The following is a 24,869-nucleotide window of genomic DNA, read 5'->3' as shown; positions in this document are numbered from 1 at the left end:
CTCAATCCTGTTGTTATTCCATAGATAGGAAACATGACCCAAGAAAAATCTAAATCATTTCCCCATAGCTACTTAGTAACACTGCCAGATTCCCAATCTAGTGTTCTTTCTACTACATAATATCAGCTATAATCTTTACCTATATGGTCTCATTAAAAATTGTGTATATATACACAAAATTATATATGTATATATACATACATATAAACAAAATATAAAAGAATGTTTTCTCTAAAGTTGCAATCTGCCAGATAAATCCCTGTTACCATTTAAGTATAATTAATCATTTTTTAAAAGATTTTATTTATTTATCTTTAGAGGGGAAGAAGAGAGATAGACAGAAACATCAATGTGTGGTTGCCTCTCATGAGTCCCCTACTGAAAACTGGCCCGCAACCCACGCATGTGCCCTGACTGGGAATCAAACTGCAGTTGTTTGGTTCACAGGCCCATGCTCAATCCACTGAGTCACACCACCCAGGGCTAATTAATCATTTATAAAATTCAAATTAGATAATATACCAAGAAGTACTTAGCATGATTACTGGTACACAGTAAGCATTTCATAAGTTCTTTAAAAAGTTCAAAGCAACATATGAGTATAAATAGAATGTGTTTGTATTATTCAAGCTGCATATTAAGACTATTTTAAAAGTGTGGTGCATTGGATTATATATACCATAGGTATAAGCAACTTAAAGAAATTCACTTATTATTTGGCTCAAGGAAGAGGAGGTAAAAGAGAAAACCTGGCCATAAAACACATACTAAGACAACATACCAGAAAGAAAGTTCTCCAGAATCCAGTTCCCAGAAATCTTTTCTCTCTATATAGGTTACCTCATCCAGTTTCACAGCTTTAATACCATCCATCCAACTGCTTACTTGACATCACTACATGATGTCTAATAAACATCTCAAATCAACATAAACAAAACTGAATTCTAGATTTCCTCCCTATATCCCTGTCCCCCAAATTTGTTCTTTCCTCAGTCTTCCCCATATGACAGACAGTGTTATCAAAACTCCATTCATAGGTCAAAAACTTGGTCACTTTCTCTCACACCCCAAACCAAATCCATTAACAAAATCTGTTGACAGAGACTTCTGGCCAAGATGGAGGTGTAGGTAGATACACTGTGCCTCCTTGCACAACCAAAATAAGGACAACAAAAATTCAGAAACAAAATAACAACCAGAACTGACAGAAAATTGAACTGTATGGAAGTCAGGCAGCCAAGGAGCTGAAATAGACACATTCATCCAGACCAGTAGGCAGGGTGGAGTCAGGCAGCAGAGCAGAGAGGGGTCGAGGCATAGGAAGCAATGACACCAGGCCCGCAAGGCACCCCGGGCATGCAAGACAGGAGTGGGCAGTGCCTGGGCGCGCAAGCAGTGGTTGGCAGACCCAGAGCACGGGGTGACAATGGACAGACCCAGTGAGGCAGCAACTGAGAAGCAGGGCACCATGCACAAGGCTGACCAGGCGGCAGTCCCACATTCACCTGCAGATATCTCAGGAGTGAGACAGACAGCACAACCCAGGGTCCCGGAGCTGGGAAATAAAGCCTCAAAACACTGACTGAAAATACCTGTGGGGGTTGAGGCGCAGGGAGAAACTCCCAGTCTCACAGGAGAGTTCACTAGAGACCCACAGGGTCCTAGAATGCACACAAGCCCACAAAGGAATCAGCACCAGAAAGCCCAGTTTGCTAGAGAGAAGTGGCAGAAGGGACTGAGGCCCAACAGAGAGCAGATCAAGTGCCACTGTACCCTCTCAGACCCCACCCCCACATACAGTGTCACAACCCAGTAACTGGGTTGACCCACCCTGGTGAACATCTAAGGCTCTGCCCCTTACTACATAACTGGTGTGACAAAACCAAAAAAAAAAAAAAAATGGCAGAAAAGGAAGAACAGATCAAAGCTTCAGAAATACAATTAAGTGACCAAGAAACAGCCAACCTATCACATGTACAGTTCAAAGTACTGGTGAGCAGTATGATCACAAAATTGGTTGAATTTGGTCACAAATTGGATGAAAAAATGAAGGCTACACTAAGTGAAATGAAGGAAAATGCACAGGGAACCAATAGTGATGGGGGAAAAAATTGGGACTCAAATCAATGGAGTGGACCAGAAGTAAGAAAAAAATGACCAAACAGAAAAGAATGAAGAAGAACTCAAAAAAAAATTGAGGAGAGTCTTAGGAACCTCCAGGACATCTTTAAATGTTCCAACATCCAAATTATAGGGGTACCAGAAGGGGAAGAGGAACAGCAAAAAAGGGAAAACTTATTTGAACAAATAATAAAGGAGAACTTTCTCAATCTGGCAAAGGAAATAGACTTCCAGGATATCCAGGAAGCTCAGAGAGTCCCAAAGAAGTTGGACCCAAGAAGAAACACACCAAGGCACATCATAATTACATTAGCCAAGATTAAAATGAAGAAGAGAATCCTAGAAGCAGCAAGAGATAAGGAGACAGTCACCTACAAAGGAGTTCCCATCAGACTGTCAGCTGATTTCCCAAAAGACACCTTATAGGCAAGAAGGGGCTGGAAAGAAATATTCCAAGTCATGAAATCCAAAGACCTACATCCAAGATTGCTCTATCCAGCAAAGCTTTCATTTAGAATGGAAGGGCAGATAAAGTGCATCTCAGATAAGGTCAAGTTAAAGGAGTTCATCATCACCAAGCCTTTCTTATATGAAATGTTAAAGGGACTTATCTAAGAAAAAGATAAAAAACATGTCTAGTAAAATGACAGCAAACTCACACTTATTAACAACTACACCTAAAACAAAAACAAACTAAGCAAACAACTAGAACAGGAACAGAACCACAGAAATGGACATCACATGGAGGGATAGCAACAGAGGAGTGGGAGGAGGACAGAGGGGGAACAGGTAGAGAGAATAAGTAGCACAGATGGTAGGTAGAAAATAGACAGGGGGAGGGCAGGAATAGTATGAGAAATGTAAAAGCTAAAGAACTTAAGACACATGGACATGAACTAAAGGGGGGAATGTGGGTGGGACAGAGTATGCAGGGTAGAGGAGAATGAAGGGGGGGAATGGGACAACTGTAATAGCATAATCAATAAAATATATTTTTAAAAAACTGTTGGCTTCACCTTCAAAACTCTCATAATCTTTCCACTTTTCATTACCTCAACCACTGCCACATTGGTCTAAGCCACTCACCTAGACTGCTGTAATAACTTCCTATCTTCTCCCTGTCATGTTCTTTCTTCCCTATAGTCTATTCTTCCCATAGTTGCCAATGATATTAAAACATGGCAGATCTTTCATGTGCTTATAATCCTCTGAGGCCTTTCTAAAGTCCTGATCTGGTTTACAAGTTTCTACATGAACTGGCCTGCATTCTACTGCTACAATCTTATCTTCTACTGGTCCTCTTCGAAGTTTAGTCTGCTCTAGCCACATCTGGTCTCTTTTGTTGTTCAGAGTGTCCTAGGTATATACTCACATCACTGTTTAGATAATGTTACCTCTCCTAGATTTCCACATGGCTTATTCCTTTTATTCCCTTCAAAGAGGCCTTTATTTGACCACTCTCTATACAAAACAGCAACCTCTCCTCCACTCCCAACACCTCAGCACTCCCTATCCACTATGTTGCCTTCCATAATACCTATCAACAGCTAGCATGCATATACATTCAAATATAAACACACATATATTATCTTTTTCCACTATAATCCAAATTCCAGAGGGTACAAACTCTGTCTTATTCATTGCTATAAAATGGCCCCAGCACACAGTAAAGCAACTGATAAACATCTGTTAAATAAATGGACAGGGAGGCAGAAAGCGAGAGACTGACAGAGAAAATGCATATGAACAGCAGATATAATTTAACAAATTCAAAATGTCTGACATTCCATTCAGTGCACATTTGTCCAGAATCCTGAGATAGAATATGTTAATCTATTATTCCCTTAGTTGGAGACAAGTCTTAAATATCTCTCTTGTGTATGTATGCAATCCAATGTGCTACAGCTGATAAAGATACAGTACACATTTTAATAATGTGATGTTCAAAAAAAGAAACAGTGATTATTCCAAGGGTGGATAAATAAGTGTCTACGATGAACTTAGACATAAAGGTAATTCTGATTCTATATAATTTCTGCCCTTATAGACTTAATACGAAATGTAAAATCTGACTCTGTGGTAGAGCAACAAGAGGCTAGGCTCTGAAGTCAAATTTTAACTCTGCTTTTTATTAGGTAATGTGACCTTGGGCAAGACATTTTCTTTAAAACTGTTTCCTTATCTGTAAGGAAATGATAATGTACATAGGGTGATTCTAAGAATTAAACAAGATAATGCATGAAAAGTACCTACTGCTGCCAAACGTGATTATATATCTTAACTGCTTGTTTTTATTAAAGATCTAATGAGCATATTGAACATATCCAAAATCACTTTCACTATCTTAAAAAAGTTGTACAAACTAGGTTATTTCTAAAATAACCCAAGACTTAATAATAGAAGCTCTTAAAGAAAAGTCACAACCCAAATCTTCTATGACAATAAAATTAGCCACAAGTCAACAATTAGTGTGATACTGTCTAATATCACACTAATAATGTGTTATCTCAATTACAATATTATAACCCTGCTCAGCTAAAGTGTGTCCAGTCCTTTGTAAATAGTTATATAAATTGTAGTTACCTTAAGGATGTCTGATGATCCTTCATGTTAACAGATTGTCCCTTCTCTACCGTTGGCTATCTACCAGATAAGTACTCCAAAAAAACAAAAAAGAAAATTGGGTATCCAATTTTCTTGAGAGTATAAAAACTTATTATAAATCACATAGCCCACATAGTGGGCCCACACATTGCTTTCATAATTATCATTCTTCCCACATCTGCATCTTACTCTGGAGCTTAGTAAAGCTATGAAAAAAGTTTGTGAAAAGCCCTATAATGAAATAGAACTAAGTGTCTTATATCTCATTTCCCTTTCAAAAGTAAAGGCCAAAGTTGAAATATAGATACCAAGAATAGTGTTTCCCAAACTCTGTTCTTCAAGAAAGGTCAATAGGTATTCTGTAAATAAAAGATCCAGTGGCCGAATAAGTTTGGAGAATAATACATAATGACATCCCTTACTGAAGAGTATAATGTACTAGCATATTACAAGCTCTGAGGAGTCCTGTAATTTAAAAAGGAGACAAAACTGTTTAATTTTATCAATCTAGGCATTTACCAAATTTATTTACCAGTAACAATTTGGGGGGAAACATCTGTTAACACCTAATGGAACACTGTTAAGGAACTCTAGAACAGAAAGACTCTGACAAAACATCTCAAGGATGGGTAGCATCCTAGTCACGACTTACGTGATTCTAAATTCATTTGGAAATTCTACTTTTATGATCTTTCCCAATTGAAAAACACAAGCCAATTTTATTATTATCTAATGACTGAAACTGAAAGCAAATTGAGGAACTGATGCTGAATAAACTGGCATGCCAATTTAATCAATAATAAAAAATGTAATGAGCTGATTAGTGAAGTGTCACAACTTGGTTACATGAGATTCAGTAAATACATTGACTTCTGGGTTTGGCAAAGGCACTGGTGCTCTTTTAAGCACTAAAGAACAGATTCAGTGTTGCCTCAAGGATTTCAGGCCAAACAAATGATGCTTTAATTGCTTCAGGAAAGAACCAATGAGCAAAAAATAAGAATTCAAGAGAAGGGTATAAGCACTAATGCTAGGTCCCAAAAATTACATAGCAGAACTGACAGAAGTCATCAACAAAACAAGTTATGACCTAAATATAGTTCTTGGGCAGTGTTCATATATTTAACAATAAGCATTATTACTGTTTCCTTTACCACATCAATGATGACAACATGTCTTCTCATGATAAAAGGGCTAGAAAGTAGAATTAAGTACTAAGAGAAAGAGGAAAACAGATTTTAAATCCTCGATCTTCTCAGTTCAAATTCATCTTTTCCCTTACTCCTGTTAACCTGTCTTCAAAACCCCACACTTATTCTTAGACCCTGAAATACCTGATCTTCTGGATATTCCACTCACCTTCCCTTTTTTCCTTCAACCCCTAGGTTTCCCATTTCTAGCTATCTTTTGGAATTTTCATTTATGAGCCACACATCACTAGAAAAAAATGCAAGGCAAAGTGGAAGTTTCAGAAGTATTGCAAATCAGCACAAACTGCATATTGATAATGTCATTTGGAACAATGTTGCTCCTACTATAGAACAAATCTAACCAATGTTTCTCTAAGTCAAAATGTATCTTTTTGCTGAAACAACATGAAAAAATAAGAACTGGTAATCTCACCTGATGTTTCATATAATGATGCATATAGGGTGTTGCAATTTTAATAACTTTGAGGCAAAATGGACATAGCAAGTTCTTAGTGTTTTCATGGGATGCTCTAAAATGAGTTTCTACATCAGAAAATGATGATGATCTATAATTGCAAACCTACAGATAAAAAGAAAGTTTAGTTTAACTAAAAAATTATGATATACAATTACAAAGTAACAATAAATTATTTGTTTAGAACATGATGTACTACTAAGTCAGCTCTGATGCCTATACAACCAAGAATCTCATAATACAAGCACTGGAAGATAATCTTTGAGACAGAAAAGTTATCTTTCAAAGTTTAGAAATACTTCCCAAAATATAACTAGATTCCCTTCTTTTTATTAGATCTATCACCTCCTATCCTGACTTGAATCTTCACACTCTGACAACTCTTGTCCTACAAAGTTTTTTCTGCTGTATAAAACAGCATCTTCCTTTAGATTATAAATGGTCTCCAGGCTACAGCAATGGCAATTTATTTTTACCTTGCTTTTCTATTCCTTCAAAGTCTGGTAAAATACTAGTCTCAAAGCATTTGGTAGGGTCCTCTGTATCTAAAATCATTTCATATTTCCTTGTATACCTATATTCTTCCCTATATGGTAAGATAAATTCATACATATGTTTGTCTTTTTCCCACAGGGCTTTTCTTTGTCCAATATAGTAGTGGGTAAACAATGGCTTGTCGGCCAATTCCAGCTATCCACTGACTCCACATACAGTGTATGAATTATATCACAGGACTTTCTACTAATAAATTATTTATAAGAGGAATTTTAATTTTAGTAACCAATTTTATCTAAATGGTTAGAAAAATAAAAAATATATTTCATGACACATGAAAATTATATGAAATTCAAATTTCAGTGTCCATAAATAAGTCTTTACTGAAACACAGTCAAATTCATTAATTTACTTATGAATTGTCTATGGCTGAGTTTGTGTTATAATGACAGAGTTGATTTATTGCAACAGAGACTGTAATGACCCTTAAAGTCTAAACATTTACTCTCTGCTCCTTTACAGAAAAAAACCCCTGCTGATTCTTGACCTAATACATTTAAATCTTATAACTAAAATGACAGACAAGAAACAAACCAAAAAAACACACTAAGTACACAATAAAATATGTATATACCTGGCAAATATATGGCATCTCACCGGGTTTATGATTGTCCTTCATATGTTGTAAGAGAATATGCTCTGTTTCAAATGATAATTCACAGATTTTGCAAATGGCTAAAAGTGTGAGGGAGAAAGACATTACATCATTTCTAGATATATACACACAGACATTGAATCATGTTGTACACCTGAAACTAATCTAATGTTATATGTCAATTATACTTCAAAATTTTTTTAATTTTTAAATTTTTAAAATAAAGTATCCTCTTGAGGCAAACAAAATTTTATATATAAAATTCATTTTATGCATCTCTAAACAAGACCAGTAACAACACTAGAATTGGTGGTGATGGTGAACAGTTAGTTTTAACTATGTTCTAAGCACTTTACTTACATTAACTCAGTTCCCACAACAACATTAAGAACCATAGATCTCCATTATGCAAATATTAAGTAACTTGCCTGAGATCACACAGCTGCATTAAGAGGCAGAGCTGTAATTTGAATCCAAGTGGTCTAGCTCCAAAATCTATGCTTTTTAACTACCATCACAGTTACTTTTCTTACTCAAGTTTAGATAATGCGCATTGATTTCACATTTGAAAACTATGATCTGAGGCTCCTAATTTAGCCCCCCCCACACATGTAATGCACAGGTTATTTACCTTAGTTATTTACAAGAGTGAATTTAATTGTGTAACTAATTTTATTTAAAAGTTTATATTAGTTAAAATGTAACTTTCGATTTTGCCCTCAAATTGCAGTGTTTTTGTTTTTTTTTCATTTTTCTAATAGGCTTATGGTTTTTTCAGAATGAATATTGTCAAAAATCAATAATATTCAATACTTAAGTAAAACTGCAACTTACTAGAAAATTCATGGGGTGTGTGTGTACTTTCAATGTGACACTGCAGTTGAAATGGTGTGGGAAACTGGCGGTAGCAGTGCTGGCAGGTGGTGTGGTTTTCCCAGCTCTCACTGCTCTGCTTCTCAAGTTCCAAATGGTGTTTCATGTGGTTCATAAACCTATTGTCAACAGGTGCAAAATTCAGATTTAAAAACAAAAATCTCATAAATAAATATCTGAATCTTAGAATACAGAGATAGTATTCAAAATAAAATCTCAAAAGCCTTAAACTCCTCTAGAAAACTGTGCACCTTAGTCACTTTCATTATGTGGCCAAGTAAACACCGTTTTCCCCATTAATTAATTAATCGGAAATATCACTAATTTGTTCTACTCTAATAATTTCAGATTAAAATGTTTTCTGAAGGTAAAACAGCAGGCTTCTTTTCCATACATGAAATACTATTTACATTTTTAAATAAAATATTGAAAGGAAGGAAACCTTACCACCAAAAACAGCTACAGAATCATGAGAGTAATCTTCTAAAGCTGTGAAGACACACAATAGATTCCAGCTGCTTAAAAAACAAATTACTGGTATTTTTACTTGTGTCTCGGTTTCTAAATGCATGTAATAGCAATTTTAATGCCTAAAATTACAAGAACCTTTTGTTTTATAATGATACTGGTTTACTGTTAGCACAGACTGTTCATTTTAACTTGCAGACTGTGCCCTTTATAGGCAACGTCCATTTTTCAGTTTTACATTCTGCTATTTCAGCTTCCCTAAAAGGCTTCCTGTGAACAGGAACTATGACCTTCAACAGCAAAGAGTGTGATATAAATGGGAATACCTATTTAAAAGAGCTTACTGGAGTTCTTTGCTGTTTGAAAGTATTCAACCAAAATAACATTTTTTAGACTAGGGCAACTATTAACAACTATTCACCGAGTCCCTAAAGGAAGTAAAACAAAATGATAGTGTCATCAATCTGGATAGCAACCATCATGAAGGTCATCACACTTATCTTTTTTTCACCCCCCCACAACACTACTTTTCTTACAACAGGTTATGACATGGCTTGAAATTTTGTCCTCCTTTGATTTTAATAACAGCTCTTAAAAAAGTATAGAAAATCCTAATTTTGGCTAAGTACTTACATACAGAGAAAAGGCCAAGAACCATTAAAACTGCAGCTAACAACTTTAAGCAATTAAAGTGTTACTATATAAAATCTTTTAACTAGCAAGCTTTCTCTCAATTATTATGTTGAGCTCCTATCAGGTGCTCTACTACTTAAAACAACAGATGTAAATAAGGGAAACAAAAAAACCCCCAAACTTCTGGCAAGGATGTTCACAGAATAAAATACACCTAAGTGTTTTTGGTGACACTAGACAAAGGGAAAAAAAATACCATACCACATGTTCTTGGGTACAGTGGAAACCTAGACCAATCAGCTTTGTACCATTCTCTACAAACATCAATTTGCCTTTCCACTTTTTACTATTAAGGCAAAATATTATTTAACATATAAACTTCTGATTATGAAGTGTTTCACTAGTTTATAGTTAACTAAGCAATCAGTATTTCAAAAAATGCTCAATTCCTGGATGTTATGAAATTTCACTGCTTAAAATGCCTATATGTTCTGATATTCTAGAAATATATAACTAGTCTTCTGAAACGATAACAAAAAAAGAAATGTTTTATTTTCGTATGTTTAATACTAAATGGGCTAATCTTCAAGTTAAAAAAACTACTGCTGAAACAACTTCCAACATAATATACATAATATTGAGGTATAAGAAGGAATTAAGTCAGTGAACCATATTTCTATGCAATTTACCACATATACTAACACAATTTTTCTGTTTTATTTTACTACTAAAATGGTAAGAATATGGACATATGTGACACAGTTCTACTGTGACACTGTTCAGTGTTATAACACAAAGTACAATCTCTTCTGTTTAACCATTATCTACTGATGGCTATTAAAGTTTGATAAAAGGAGATAAATGTGAAAACTCATGAAAGAATTTTGAGAATTAAGATGCTACCATAAACAACATACAGAAATATAGCATAGTGTACTTCAGGATTATTCTATATGTTTCTTTTTGAACCCAAGAGGAACTCACAGGAAAATAAAATAAATACTGGGTCTGGAAGTAATCTATTAATGCCTAAGAATGTAGATAGTTATCAAGAATAAACATAAAAAGCCCTGGCTGATGTAGCTCAGTGGACTGAGCACGGGCCTGCAAACTAAAGGATCATGGTTCGATTCCCTGTCAGGGCACATGCCTGGGTTGCAGGCCAGTTCCTAGCAGGGGCCAGTTCCCAGCAGGGGATGCACTAGAAGCAACCATACATTGATATTTCTCTCTCTCTCTACTTCCCTTACCTTCTAAAGATAAATAAAGTTAAAGAAAAAAAACTGGCAACCTTTTAAAAAAAATAAACAAAACAAACATAAAGACATACACACATACCTTCCTCACCAAAGGCAAGTACACAATGTTTACAACTTTGAAAAGCACACACAAAAGAATAGTTTGAAGGAATGATGAATAGATATGTGACAAAGAGAACTACAGTAAAGTGTTACTGGTAGAATTAAGGTGATAAGTATACACCTGACCATTATGAAGTTTTTAAAACATTGCTGAATCTTTAAAAATATTTTATAAAATTGTGGGAAATACCTTACCTAATATACACATAAAGCTATATAACCAATAAAAAATATCAATCAGTATGTCTTGTTACTAACTCATTTATAATAACTACTATTATAGTTTGGCATGTAACTCAAAGATTACCAAGTAAGCATTTCTAAAATTTAAAGCATACATGTATAAAATTTTCAAAATTTGAATGGAAATTAAATCACTAATTTTTAAAGCAGTTAAATTTTACAACAAAGCAGACATTCTTCCTAGAGTGGTACTTCTCTATAGAAGATCACTTTTTCTGTAAAGTGAATGTTCTAAAAACTATACATGTCAATGGAAAATTCTGAGTATTAAATAAGATTAGTATGGAGGTGGTCAAACTGGACAAAACAAAGTGGTTCTTAAAAAAAATAAATTCAAAAGCACCTAAAAATAAAAATTATCTCATAAAAATTCCTAGATCACAGATTACATAGGGAAAAGAAGTTAATTTTGCTTCGAAATGATGTTCATCCTTTAAGTTATCTTAAGAAATACAACTAGATTCAGGAGTCAACTAGAAAATACAAGGAAAAAAGCTTTTCAACAAAAGAACCTGCCTTTGTTAGTAGTACAAAGTGTTAAAATCTAGAATGGCACAGAAAAATGCAAGATAAAGACACAATATTTGTATTTGCAGCATTTCAATTTTCAGATAGAAATACAAATAAGTATTTACATACCTAATATTATTTTTAAGAATTTTCAAGCAACTGAAGCATTTAAAGGTCGTGTGAGTCTTCTGTTCTTCCTGGATATCTCCTTCATGTTTTCCATAATAAAAGTCATTAACCAACATAATCAACTTTCCTTTCTCTGAATCGACAGTCTTGTTTTTATTTGCTGTACTTGAAAATTCTGTTGTAGCCAGTCCCAAAAAGTTATTTATCATGTCTGGACAACAATACTGAAAAAGAAAAAAGAAAAACCTTATTTATCCTTAAAAATAATTCTGTGTTTACATCTAAGACCAGACCATGTAAAACTATGCTTGGTAATATATCTGGAAAAATATCCACTAAAAGTTTGTGGTGCATATACATAGTCAAAAAAAACCCTCAAACAATAAACATCTATTATCTTAATAAATAAAAAAAAAAGAAAAATCTTCAAATCAGGATTTGGCTAGTGATCTAAAAGTTTTTTCCTTGCAATTTACCTTTTCAGATGTATTTAATAATAATTTAAAAACTTAAATTAACTAAGCTAAACTAAAAATCATTCACTTCATATCCATGTCAAGATAGAGTATAGAAAGAAAATGTAATTTTATGTGCTAGAGTGTTTGTGGTAATTAAGTGACACAGTAAATTTTACAACTCTGGTTGAAACTGGACATCAAGCACAGTTAACCTGCCATTCATTCCCCAGGCTCAAGGTGGTATAAATGTATAGGGAAAAAAGAAAAAAGCATCAATTACGTCTTGAAAACTTCAACAGTCACATCTTGATATCTAGAATGTTTAAATATCTGAAGGGAAAACTTAGTTGCTCCTAAATAAAATCAAAATATTACATAATGTTCTATATTACATAATACAGAACACTTTCATAGATGAGCTTTTTATCCCCAACAAGATATAACTAATTCATTTATGTACATAATTTTTAGTTGTAAAATTTCTCTACAGCACTTTTTCTCAAGAGCAATCCAAAGACCTGTATTACAAAAACCAGAAGTGCTTGTCAAAATGATAATTAATTCCTGGGCCCACTCCTACCAATGAACCACAACATCGAGATGTAGGCCCCAGTAATATATATATTTTTAACAGCCATCCAGGTAATTCTTTCACAACATAAACCAACTGACTTAAACTCTTCCTAAATGTGTTATTTAGTAAATTAGTAGCAATATCAGAAAATATGAAAACCTAAAAGCAACTGTATTCCATTTCTAAGATAACAATATCCACTTCCTCTCGTCACACTGAAATGTTAGATCATAGGTGAAACTTTCTATGTCACGTGGCAATCTAGGCCTTTGATCCAAAACAAAGGTGCCCTCTTAGCGCAGTAGGCAGCGTGTCAGTCTCAAAACAGACTGGTAACATTTCCTTTAATGGCGCTTATTTTATTCACTTGTCAATTTTGAAACCTATGAAGAAAAAATACCCAAAACCCCCACAAAATCTAAAATAGATCAAAAAGAGAGGGGAAAGTACTGAATAGAACGGACCCACAAAAATAAACAAAATTTTTGTTTAAGTTAAGGTTGCACCCATAAACTAAATCAGAATATATATTAGTTCTGTAATACATTCTGATCCTCTATAATGTACTACTCAGAATAAATACAATTCAAATGAAGCCACTACAAAAAGAAGAAAATGAGAAAGGTTTTCCTATGTTTCTAGATTCTTCTTTAGACACATAATATTTAAGAGCTCAAAGTTAAGAAAGTCAAACTATTTCTAAGGACTTTTGCCAGGCTAAGCTTCTTAAAAACGCCTTTTTTGGTATTTTTTTTAATGTTAAAGTTATTTTATTAGATACATAGCTCTGAACTGACCCTTTTATCATTACTTCATGTCCTTATTGATCCCTCTTGTTTTTCCTCCATGTTTTAAATTGTTTTCCAAGTATAAAACTGACACTGTTTTTGATTTTAAGGATAAATGGAGAAAAAGATGGTTCAGAGTAAAGCTACTAGCACAATCAGAAAAAAGACTCAAAATATATGTCTTACTACAAATGATGCTATCAGTAGCATCAATTTGATAGACAAACCCCTCATCTTATCTACAGTTCTACTAGTGTTTACAGTTTACTCAGCCATCAGTGGAAAAAATTATAACGCACAAAAATTATATAATGCAGATAGTCTCCCTAAGTAGAAATGTGGATAATCTTACATACTCAAACATAAAATCTGGCTTTCGGACTGTAGAAGTTACTGTTTTTCATATTTGAAATGGGATTCTTTACTGAAATCTAGAAAATAATGGATAGAAGAGTGTGCTGCATGCTTTATATTCTTTAAAAATGTCTAATTTGGTACATCTACGAAAGTTAAAGCTCACAAATTATGATATGTGAAACAGATGATCAATTGCTTGCTGTTCATTTTTTAATAGAAAAGCTAGAATCAGCTTTTTAAAATAATACATTCACAGTATCTTTTAAATAATGTTTCATATACCTTTAAAACAGCTGAACACTAAAACCACTGACAACTAAGAATGAACAAGGTGAACCGAAGTAGGTTAAAGAATGTAATAACTGAGAGAACAGAAAAATATTTTAAAGAAAATATTCAAAAGGCAAGAAAGCAACTTAAGAAATAAGAACAGAGCTTAGATTTAAGGTTTTATAGGACAAGGTAAATTTCGGATGGCATGGCTGAGCTATAGTGCAAGATCAACTTTTTTATTCAGCCTTAACCCTTCACCATTACCCCCATTTTATCATTTCTTTTTTTTTATTCTTTTTTATTTCTTTTTTTTAATATTAAATTTTATTTGGTTGCTTTTCAAGTACATTTTTTTTTAATCTATTTCTCCCATCCCACCCCCCCCCTGCCCGGTCTCCCCCCTCCCTCCCATTCCCCTCCCCCCAGTCCTCATCTCTGTGTCTTTCATACTTCTTCCTCAAAATCCCTTCCCCTTTTCCCCCTTAAGTTCCCTTCCCTCTCCCCTCTGGTCGCTGCCCACTTGTTCTCTATTTCAGCGTCTTTGTTTTTATTCTGTTTGCTTGTTTGTTTTATTCTTTAGCTTCCTGTCAAAGGTGAGATCATATGGTATTTGTCCTTCAATGCCTGGCCTATTTCACTCAGCATAATGCTTTCCAGTTCCATCCATGTTGTTGCAAAAGGTAGTAGCTCCTTCTTTCTCTCTGCTGCATAGAATTCCATGGTGTATATGTACCACAATTTTTTGATCCATTCATTTACTGATGGGCACCTAGGTTGCTTCCAACTCTTGGCTATTGTAAATTGTGCTGCTATGAACATTGTGGTGCATAGGTTCTTTGAAATTGATGTTTTAGGATTCTTGGGGTATAATCCTAGCAGTGGAATTGCTGGGTCAAAAGGCAGGTCAATTTTTATTTTTCTGAGAAAATTCCATACTGTTTTCCATAATGGTTGTACCAGTCTGCCATTTTATCATTTCTTTTCCTGGGTTATTAAATACTACAATCCTAAATACTTCCATATACTATAATTTGACAAATAGCAGACACTGTCTAAACACCATTCACATTTTCATTTCTCCCAGTAGAAAGACCATGTTCTTAGGTAGGATTTTCAGAGCAAAAAAGGTGGGTACCATGTTTAAATAGTAAAACAGAATTTCCCATATGATCATCATATATGTCATCATTTCCCCTTCTCCTGGGATTCACCCAAAGCCACAACCAAATTCTAAAAAATATTTTCATTGAAACTAAGTGCCAGATAAAATCCAGACTCCACAACATATGAAAGCACTACTCAAAGTAGCCAAGTTCAGACAGAAGATACACATATACACATTTGGAAGTAGATCAGAGCAATCAAAAGGATCCAATGGTAATAGATCTTAGCAAGTATCAGCAAAAAATATACATTCTAAAGGTGAAAGACACATACTGAACTACAAAGCTATACAAAGAGGGACCCCAAAAAACTGGAATTATCTTCTGAAGGGCAGGCCCCTTGTAGTACAGGCTTTCCCCCACTAGGTCAGTGTTCTAGGAACCTATCTGTATCAGCATACAGGTGGCATTGTGAGAGGCTGTATTTGGCTTCAAGAATTTTTTTAAAGGCTCTTTCAACACGTTTGCCCATTTCATGATAAGTGATTTATACAAACAACATGCAGCGGTAAAATTTTGTTTCTTGTTGGGGAAAAATGTGACGGAAATGGTTGTTATGTTACAGATAGCTTACAAAGAAGCTACTCTGAGTAAAACACAAGTAAGTGTATGAATGGTTTTCCCATTTTAAACAAGACAAGATGTGGACTGACAATGAACCTTGTTCCAGGCATCCTTCAACCAGCCAAAATAAGGAAACGTGGTAAGGGTTCATCAAGCCATCTTGGAAGACCACTGCTGGACTATTAATGAACTTGCAGAGTTGAATGAGGCATTGTGGAGTCCTATCAGTGAATTTTATCTGAAGACTTGAGCATGAAATGAGTCTCAGCAAAATCCATGCCTCACCTGCTCATGCCTGAACACAGAGACAATCACTTGACTACATGTTGTGCTTTGAAGGAGCAGGTGGAGGTTGACCCTGATTTTTTTCCAAAGTCATAACTGTATTACAACCCCAAAACATAATAGCATTCTAGCCAATGGAAAACAGCCATTTCCCCACAATGCAAAAAAGCATGACAAGTGAGGTCAAACATAAAAACAACGGTCATTTGTTTCTTTGATGTGAGAGGGACTGTGCACTTGGAATTTGTTCCTTGAGATGAAACGGTCAACCAAAGTTTTTATCTGAATGTTCTGAGAAGGTTGCATCATAATTTGTGGAAGAAACATCCTGAGTTGTGGCAAACAGATGACTGGTTCTTCCTGTGGGCAGGTGACAACACACCTGCCCACACTGTGCTGAGTGTTCAGCAGGATTTGACCAAATATCACATGATTCCTATGTCCCACTCTCACCTTTCACCCAATCTTGCCCCACCCACTTTTTCTGTTTCCCTGGATGAAAAACATCCTCAAAGGGAAAGTTCTGCAGATGTGAAAAAGGTGAAAAATACAACAAAAACATTAAAAGGTACCAAAATCAACAAGTTTAAAAACTGTTTTCAGCAGTGGAAAAAAGTCTCAATAGGTGTATTGCATCAAATATAGAATACTTCGAAGGTGACTGAAGTTACACATGTAAGAATAAATACACAATTTTTTATAAATAAATTCTGGGGTTTTTTTGGTCTCTTCTCAACACTCCCCCCCCCCTTTTTTTTACCCCTTCCTGATATTTATACTGGCCATACAAGGAGAATACAGGCTATCTTTTTTTAAATCCTCACCTGAGTACTTTTTTTCATTGCTTTTCTAGAGAGAGAGGAAGGGAGAAAGAAAAACATCAACGTGAGAGAGAAACACCAATTGGTCACCTCCCACACATGCCAGGACTGGGGATCGAACCTGTATTTTTTTATCAGACGACGCTCCAACCAGCTGAGCCACAGGGCCTAGGATACAGCATCTCTTTACATAGAAAGAGCAAAATACTATAATATCTACTAAATTTTTTTAAGTGAAGTATTATCTAAACCTCATATTTCATTTGTATCTTGAAAATTTCTTAAAATCTAATTAAGAGCTTCTTATACCAATGATAAACTTGAATTATTTTGTAACAATTACACAAACTATATTCTGAACTGAGTTAAAACAATTAGCTCATATGAAATGCTCCACCATTAGGAGTTTACGTTTGAGTGTTGAAAATTAAACATGAAACTCTGATTTTCATTGTGTATTGTGACATGTACATATCAGCATAGACACAAAAATAACATAACTGAAGAAACTGTTGTCATATAAAACCTTAAACATAGAATAAAATGCCTGTTTTTTAAAAGCTTGAAGCATGGCATAATCTAGTAAATAAACTAATATGATTAATGATTTATTTTCACTTAAAATTAGAATAAGCATATATTATCATGTATATGAACTTAATTTTTTAAATTTAATGATTCAGAAGAAATTTTAAAATCTTACATGAAGATAATCATTATGAATATAAATTTTTACTTGTTATATGGAAATTCCAACATGAGAGTTCTTAACTAAATATATGAACAATTATTTACTAAAAATCAATCAATAGTTCTAGGGATTTGCAAACTTTTTTAAAAACAAACTTTGAAAAAGTTTTACCTTCATGTGATTTTTCAAAGGATCCAAAAGATTGAAATGAATATTGCACTTTGGACAAGCTCTTGGAAAAGGCGTGCCGTTTTTAGATTGACTTGATGAGGTATTGGTACCTAAAATAAATTCAAAACATATGATTCAAAATTCATCACTTTTTAACTGCAAATAACCACTAACCAATTTGTAAATTTACTATAATTTCTAAATGGTATCTATACATTTCTGTTTTATATGCCACATTTCATATTTACCTTTTGATGACAGAGCCTGGGGAGATGTCACTGAAAGAGATTTAGCTGAAGGAAATACGGCTGAGGAATTTGCTCCAGAAACACTTTCACTGGGTTTAGACTTTTTTGGATTAACACTGTTCACCTCGGAAGTAGAAGGACGTTTTGATAAAAATGAACTTTCATTCACACCTATAATAATTAAAACAGTGGGAAAAATATTTTTAAACACTTTAGAATATTGCTTACAACTAAGTAAAAATACTTTGGAGGTAAATTAAGTAAAGTACTAAGTAAAATATTTTGGAGGTATTATAATTGAAATATCGTAACAAGAATAACAATAAATTATAACACTGATGTGATCGAGTAAGGGGATGCAGAAAAGGTTTTATGAACAGCTATTATAGACAACGTATACTAAAATAATTCATAAAGTAATTTTTCTATACAAGAAAATACTCAATAAGGCTTCAAATAAATATACAAACAGCTATGATGAAAGAAGCCATACCAAAACACCCAAAGGAAAAATTAATGCACAGAGAATACTCTGAACTAAGTTCTTACAAATGAATTATCTTTTGATGATTAAATGATTTAAAGTTTGTTAAAAATATTTTTCCTAAGAATTTAGAGATACTTTAGAAGCTTTTTATTTAACAACTTAAAATGTTTAAGGAAAAGTTAGTTTCCCACCTAATGAAGTGGTCTATACATGGCTTTAGATGGTATTATCCCCATTTATTTCTATGTACAAAGTAAAAACAACTAATCCTTGTTTTTTTAAGAGATTGGGTAAAGGAAGGAGAGAGGAAGAAAAACATCAATGTGATAGGAAAACATCTCTCAGTTACCCTTCATATGTGCCCTGAAGAGGGACTGAACCCACAACCAAGGCATGTGCTCTGTCCAGAGATGGAATCAAACCAGAGATGTTTCACTTTGTGGGATGATGTCCAGCCAACTGAGCCACACCCCTCAGGGCAAAAACAACTTATCTTGATGAAAGGAGTTAGGTTTTTAAATTATGTCTCCCAGAGCTTCATGGACTCCTCAAAGGGACTACTGGGTATGTCCGACAGAGAAACTGTCCTCTATTTTTTATTAGATATTGCATATAATTCTGTTTGTACAAGAATTTCATTCCTAAAAAGAGTTTTTAGTTTAAAAACCATCACCTTAAAGTTAAGAGCATTAGCAAGGAGACTGGGGGTATGTAGGCCAGGCAAAAGTCCTTTCTGAGAATAACACAACAATGCATTATAATAAGAATTCTAAACCAGCACATGATATTTTAATGCTCCCAACTGTACACTAAAGGTGGAATCAATAAAGTAAATATATTAGAAATATTCCAGATTTAATCCCATAAGACTGTCAGCTGATTTCTCAATAGAAACTTCCCAGGCCAGAAGGAAGTGGTAAGAAATAGTTGAAGTGATGAAAAGCAAGAACCTACAATCAAGATTACTCTACCCAGCAAAGCTATCATTAAAATGAAAGGACAGAGCTTCCTTTAATTTAAATTAAAATGAAAGATAAAGGGCTTCCTAGACAAAAAACAACAACAAAAACCCAAAACCCCCAAACCCTTAAAAGACTGGTATCACCAAATCACCAAACTGGTATTATATGAAATGTTAAAGGATGTTCTTAAGAAGAAGGAAAACAACATCAAAAATAAAAAATAAAATGGCAATACATACATATCTATCAACAACTAAATTTAAAATTCAAAATAAATGAACAAGCAGAACTGAAAGAGACTCATAGAAACAGAACATTTTGATGGTTGCCAAATGGGAGTAGGTTTAGGGGGATAGGTGAAAAAGGTAAATGGATCAAAAAGTACAAATTGGGCCCTGGCTGGTGTGGCTCAGTGGATTGAGTGCAGGCCTGGGAACCAAAGGGTTACTCGATGGATTCTCAAGTCAGAGCACATACTTGGATACAGGACAGGCCCCCCCAACTCAAGAGTCAACCACTCACTGATGTTTCTCTCTCTCTTTCTCCCTCCCTTCCCTTCTCTCTTCCCTTTTCTCTCTGAAAACAAGTAAATAAAATCTTAAAAAGAAAAGTACAAATTGGTTATTACAGAGTAGTCGTAAGATGTAGAGTACAACATAGGGAATGTTGCCAATATTCTACTAAGTATGTACAGTGCAAGATTTATCGGGATGATCACTTAAGTTATGTAATGTCTAATCAATGGAGTATATACCTGAAACTAATATAATAAGCTATGTCAACTGTAATTAAAAAATAAAAGTGATTTTAAAATGAAAAAAAGTATTATAGGCTTTTAAGTCAAACAAGGTAAATTCAAATCCAGGCTCTGTCACTGACTAGCTATGTATTCTTGGCTTATTTAATTAACTTCTCTAAGCTTCAGTTTCCTCTTTTGTTATTATACCTTATTTTACAAAGTTCTTTTAAGATAAAAAAGATAGTGCCTTTAAAGCATCCAATACAATATTTGTCACATAAAAAGCAAGCAATAATAAATAACAGCTACTATCATTACTAAAAAAGTATTTTGTTTTATCTTATTTTAGAGGGAAAAATTATTCTAATAGATTTACCTGTCAGCTTTTTAATAAAGAGAAACGTCAAAAAATTAAGCCACTACTACACTAGTAGGCTCCTCTGTTTCATTCTTTGAGATGACATAAAAATGATTTCTTTTCCATCCTCAAAGCACATGATTACTAATATGGCTACTCTATGGTTACTTGGGAAAGATTTTGTGTAATTACAGTAACATTATTTTTATTTATTTATCTACCTATTTATTTATCTTCACTAGAGGACATTTTTTTAAATTGCTTTAGAGAAAGAGGAAAGGAGAGGAGGGAGAGGGAGAAACATCAATGGGAGAAACATCAACCGGCTGCCTTCTCAAATGTTCCCTGACCAGAAATCAAACCCATAATCTGGGTATATGCATTGACCAGGAATCGAACCCACAACCTGTGAGCCCACAGGACGATGCTCAAACTGAGCCACACCAGCCAGGGCCACAGTAGCATTCTTGTAAAATGATCTGGCAACTTGAAAAGCCAATGGGAGCTTTTCTTCTTCAATAAGGAAATTTCATTACTGTTTTAATAGGCATTTCCTTAGAATTTGGCTACATACAAATTTATTATAGCCACTTATAATAGCACTTTATAACCATATTTAACTGTCACATTTAAGTCATTAAATGAACAGAAAGACACTAATCTAATTAAGAAATCAACTATAATCATACTTTTTCACACTAGTCATCATAGAAGCTAATGAACAGTTCTTTTGACAGAGTATTTAGGTTCTCAAAGGGCTTCTCTAAAACACTAAAATTATTTTCAGATTTTTCAGTCTATGTTTAGTGTGAGTGATAACAATTTCAAAGTCAATTAGCCTAATTAATTAAAAGGAAGAAATATTCTATTATTAAATAAGACTTAAAATTACCCAAGAAAGGCATTCAAGATTAGCATCATTCCTCTTTACTATATAAAAAACTAAAGATGAAGACAAGAACTTCAAAACAGAAAGTTGATTCCATATACATATTCATCAGGTTTCATTTTCTAATTTTTTTTGAAAAAGTACTAAAACCAACCTGCTAAAGAAAGTGTTGGTCCACCTTGGAAACGTGATAATCCTGTATCCTGGGTCAAGTCAAACAGTAACTCTGTAGAATTACTAGATGCAACTCGTGATGAGTTTGTTATGTAACCCTGTTAAAATATTCCAAAGGGAAAATATTACATTTATTCGAGTTATAATTATTTTGTTTCATAAACTTTTATAAAATAAATTCAACTGTATGCAATATTATAAGAAATCTTTGATGACTCAATTACTAATAACTTATAAAATACAAATGCAATTATTACTCTCTGCCAAAATTATCATTTACTAAATCTAAAAGCAAACTTAGAGGTGGCTTATTCCTGACTAGGGGGGCAAGTTCTAGTATAATTTTTTTCAAAGTAAAAAAAACACATAAACCCATTTTAAATCAAGATTAATTATATATCAGAGTTACTAAAAACAGTATTTCCTTCAAAGAGCAAATAATAGATTTTAGCAAAACTTTGGATAAATGTAAGGAAAAATACAGAAAAACATACTAATATAAACACAAATTTAAAAGCTTCTGCAACTCTATAAACCACAGAGCCAAATATCAGGGCAAACAAACTGGGAATCAATCTGCAGTATTATGCATCAGGGTTAGGGATGAATATACCACATGGTATGAGTTTTAGAATCATCTATATTGGAAAGATCTGTTAGGCCAAAGGTCAGGAAGAAAAAGAATGAGTTCCCCATTCTTCCCACCATCCCTCAAAAAACCATGATAGGTCAGGGAACTTGCCATCCTACCATGAGCAAATACAAAAAATGTCTGACCAGCAAGGTGAACAAAAAAGAAAACTAGGTAGGCAGGGTTTAAAATGGAAGATGTATATAGGAATGATCTAGACCAGCAGGAGACATCAGGACTCAAGGGAAGTTTCACACCTTCCAGCTAGCAGAATGATCTCAAGAAAAGTAAAAAGTATGAGATGAATCATTATGTGGTTAAGTATAAATGTATATTAACACACATGTATGTTTAGTGTAAATAATTATGAAAAGTGTGGTCAATATAATGTAGGCATATAAAAGGTCTGTCCAGAAAAAGTCCAGCCATTTTTAACATAACAAGAACAGTTTGTGTGGCACTGACGTAACCTGGCAGTCAAGGAGAGTGTACTGGAATGTGCATGCATGAACAATGACAACTTCACTGTACTAGCCAGTGGGGGTGACAGATGCTACTTAGTGAGGACGTGTATAATGTGGGGCTATTGCATTTAAAATGACTGAGCAAGTAGAGCAATGAATCTGCATCAAATTTTGTGTTAAAGCTTGAACATTCCTCTGTGGAAACTATTCAGATGATTCACAAGGCTTTCAGGGATGCAAAGAGTGATTGGCAGTTTCATCATGACAACGCACCTGCCCATGCAGCACATGGTACCAAGTATTTTGGCAAAACATTCATCATCCAGGTGACTCAGCTCCTCTACAGCCCAGATTTGGTGCCCTGTGACTTCTGGCTTTTCATAAAACTAAAATCACCTTTGAAAGGGAGGAGATTTCAGACCACTGATGAGATTCAAGAAAATATGACAGCAATTGGGAGAACTGTGTGAGGTCTCAAGGCGCCTACTTTGAAAGGGACTGAGGCATCATTGTCCTACACCCAATGTTTCTTGTATCTTGAATCTTCTTCAACAAATGTCTCTATTTTTTATATTACATGGCTGGATACCTTCTGGACAGACCTCATATATTCCAATATTATTATGTATTAAAGATACTGATACACACAAAATACGCTCTAATGCTATTTATTAAAGACCATCATCAAGGAGAGTAATCTCTCAGAGTGACTTCTGGATCATTCCATGTATCATAATCTAAAAACAAAAAACCACCAGAACTGCCAGAAAATCAAACTGTAGGGAATTCCAACAACCAAGGAATTAAATAAGAAACATTCATCCAGACTGGTAGGAGGGGCAGAGTCACACAGCTGGGACAGAGAGAATGGACAGCAAGGTGGTGGTTGGTGGACCTGATGGTCCCAAATTCACATGCAGATAAGCAGGGAGGAACAACAGGAGAGGAAAACAGACCATGCACACCAGGTTCTAGCTTAGGGAAATAAAGCCTCAAAACCTCTGGTGGTAAAAACCTGTGGGGGTTGCAGCAGCAGGAGAAACTCCTAGTCTCACAGAAGAGTCTGTTGGAGGGTCCCACAGGGTACTAGAACATACACAAACCCATCCACCCGGGAATCAGCACCAGAAGGGCCCAATTCACTTGTGGGTAGCAGGGGAAGTGACTGAAAGCAGGGTGAAAGCCAAGCAAGTGAAAATGTTCCCTCTCTGATCCCTCCCCCACATGCAGGACCACAACACAGCGAAGTGGCTTGCCCTGCCCTGGTGAATACCTAGGGCTCTGCCCCTTACAATATAACAACTGCACTGAGACAAAGAAACATGATCCAAATAAAAGAATAGATCAAAACTCCAGAAACAGAACTAAGTAATGATGAGATAGCCAACCTATCAGATGCAGAGTTCAAAACACTCGTAATCAGGATGCTCACAGAAATGGTTGAGTATGGTCACAAAATAGAGGAAGAAGTGAAGGCTATGCAAAGTGAAATAAAGGAAAATGTACAAGGAACCAATAATGACAGGAAGGAAAATGGGACTCAAATCAATGATTTGGAATAGAACAAAGAATAAACATTCAACCAGAAAAGAATGAAGAAACAAGAATTCAAAAAAAATGAGGAGAAGCTTAGGAACCTCTGGGACAACTTTAAACCAACATCCGAATCATGGGGGTGCCAGCATGAGAAGAGGAAGAGCAAGATATTGAAAACTTATTTGAACAAATAATGAAAGAAAAATTCCCCAATCTGGCAAAGAAAAGAAACATACAAATCTAGGAAACTCTGAGAGTCCCAAAGAAATTGGACCAAAGGAGGAACACACCAAGACACATCATAATTAAATTACCCAAGATTAAAGATAAGGGGAGAAGCTTAAAGGCAGCAAGAGAGGAGAGTTATCTATAAAGGAATTCCCATAAGACTATCAGCTGATTTCTCAAAAGAAACCTTACAGACAAGAAGGGGCTGGAAAGAAGTATTCGAAGTCATGAAAGGCAAGGGGCTACATCCA

At 34.7% G+C, this 24,869-nt stretch overlaps 1 protein-coding gene across 9 annotated transcripts in view; it reads right to left on the bottom strand.

Moving 5' to 3' along the window:
* The window catches only part of ZNF280D (zinc finger protein 280D), a 101,319-nt gene that overhangs the window by 52,178 nt on the left and 24,272 nt on the right, over positions 1 to 24,869 (bottom strand). For all 9 annotated transcript variants that reach the window (XM_037151111.2, XM_037151109.2, XM_037151110.2 and 6 more), the window contains exons 5-11: positions 21,740 to 21,857; positions 18,151 to 18,321; positions 17,903 to 18,012; positions 11,758 to 11,981; positions 8,375 to 8,532; positions 7,520 to 7,620; positions 6,349 to 6,495 (exon numbers count right to left, since the gene is read on the bottom strand). In XM_037151111.2, coding sequence (XP_037007006.2) covers positions 6,349 to 6,495; positions 7,520 to 7,620; positions 8,375 to 8,532; positions 11,758 to 11,981; positions 17,903 to 18,012; positions 18,151 to 18,321; positions 21,740 to 21,857 — 1,029 coding nt within the window. The remainder of the gene's footprint in view (positions 1 to 6,348; positions 6,496 to 7,519; positions 7,621 to 8,374; positions 8,533 to 11,757; positions 11,982 to 17,902; positions 18,013 to 18,150; positions 18,322 to 21,739; positions 21,858 to 24,869) is intronic.

Source organism: Artibeus jamaicensis, unplaced genomic scaffold, assembly GCF_021234435.1.
Source record: "Artibeus jamaicensis isolate MK-2021 breed Jamaican fruit bat unplaced genomic scaffold, CSHL_Jam_final contig_548, whole genome shotgun sequence".
In the NCBI taxonomy this organism is placed as follows: Eukaryota; Metazoa; Chordata; class Mammalia; order Chiroptera; family Phyllostomidae; genus Artibeus; species Artibeus jamaicensis.
The sequence above is the reverse complement of the archived record's forward strand: the minus strand, read 5'-3'. Positions and strand labels throughout refer to the sequence as shown.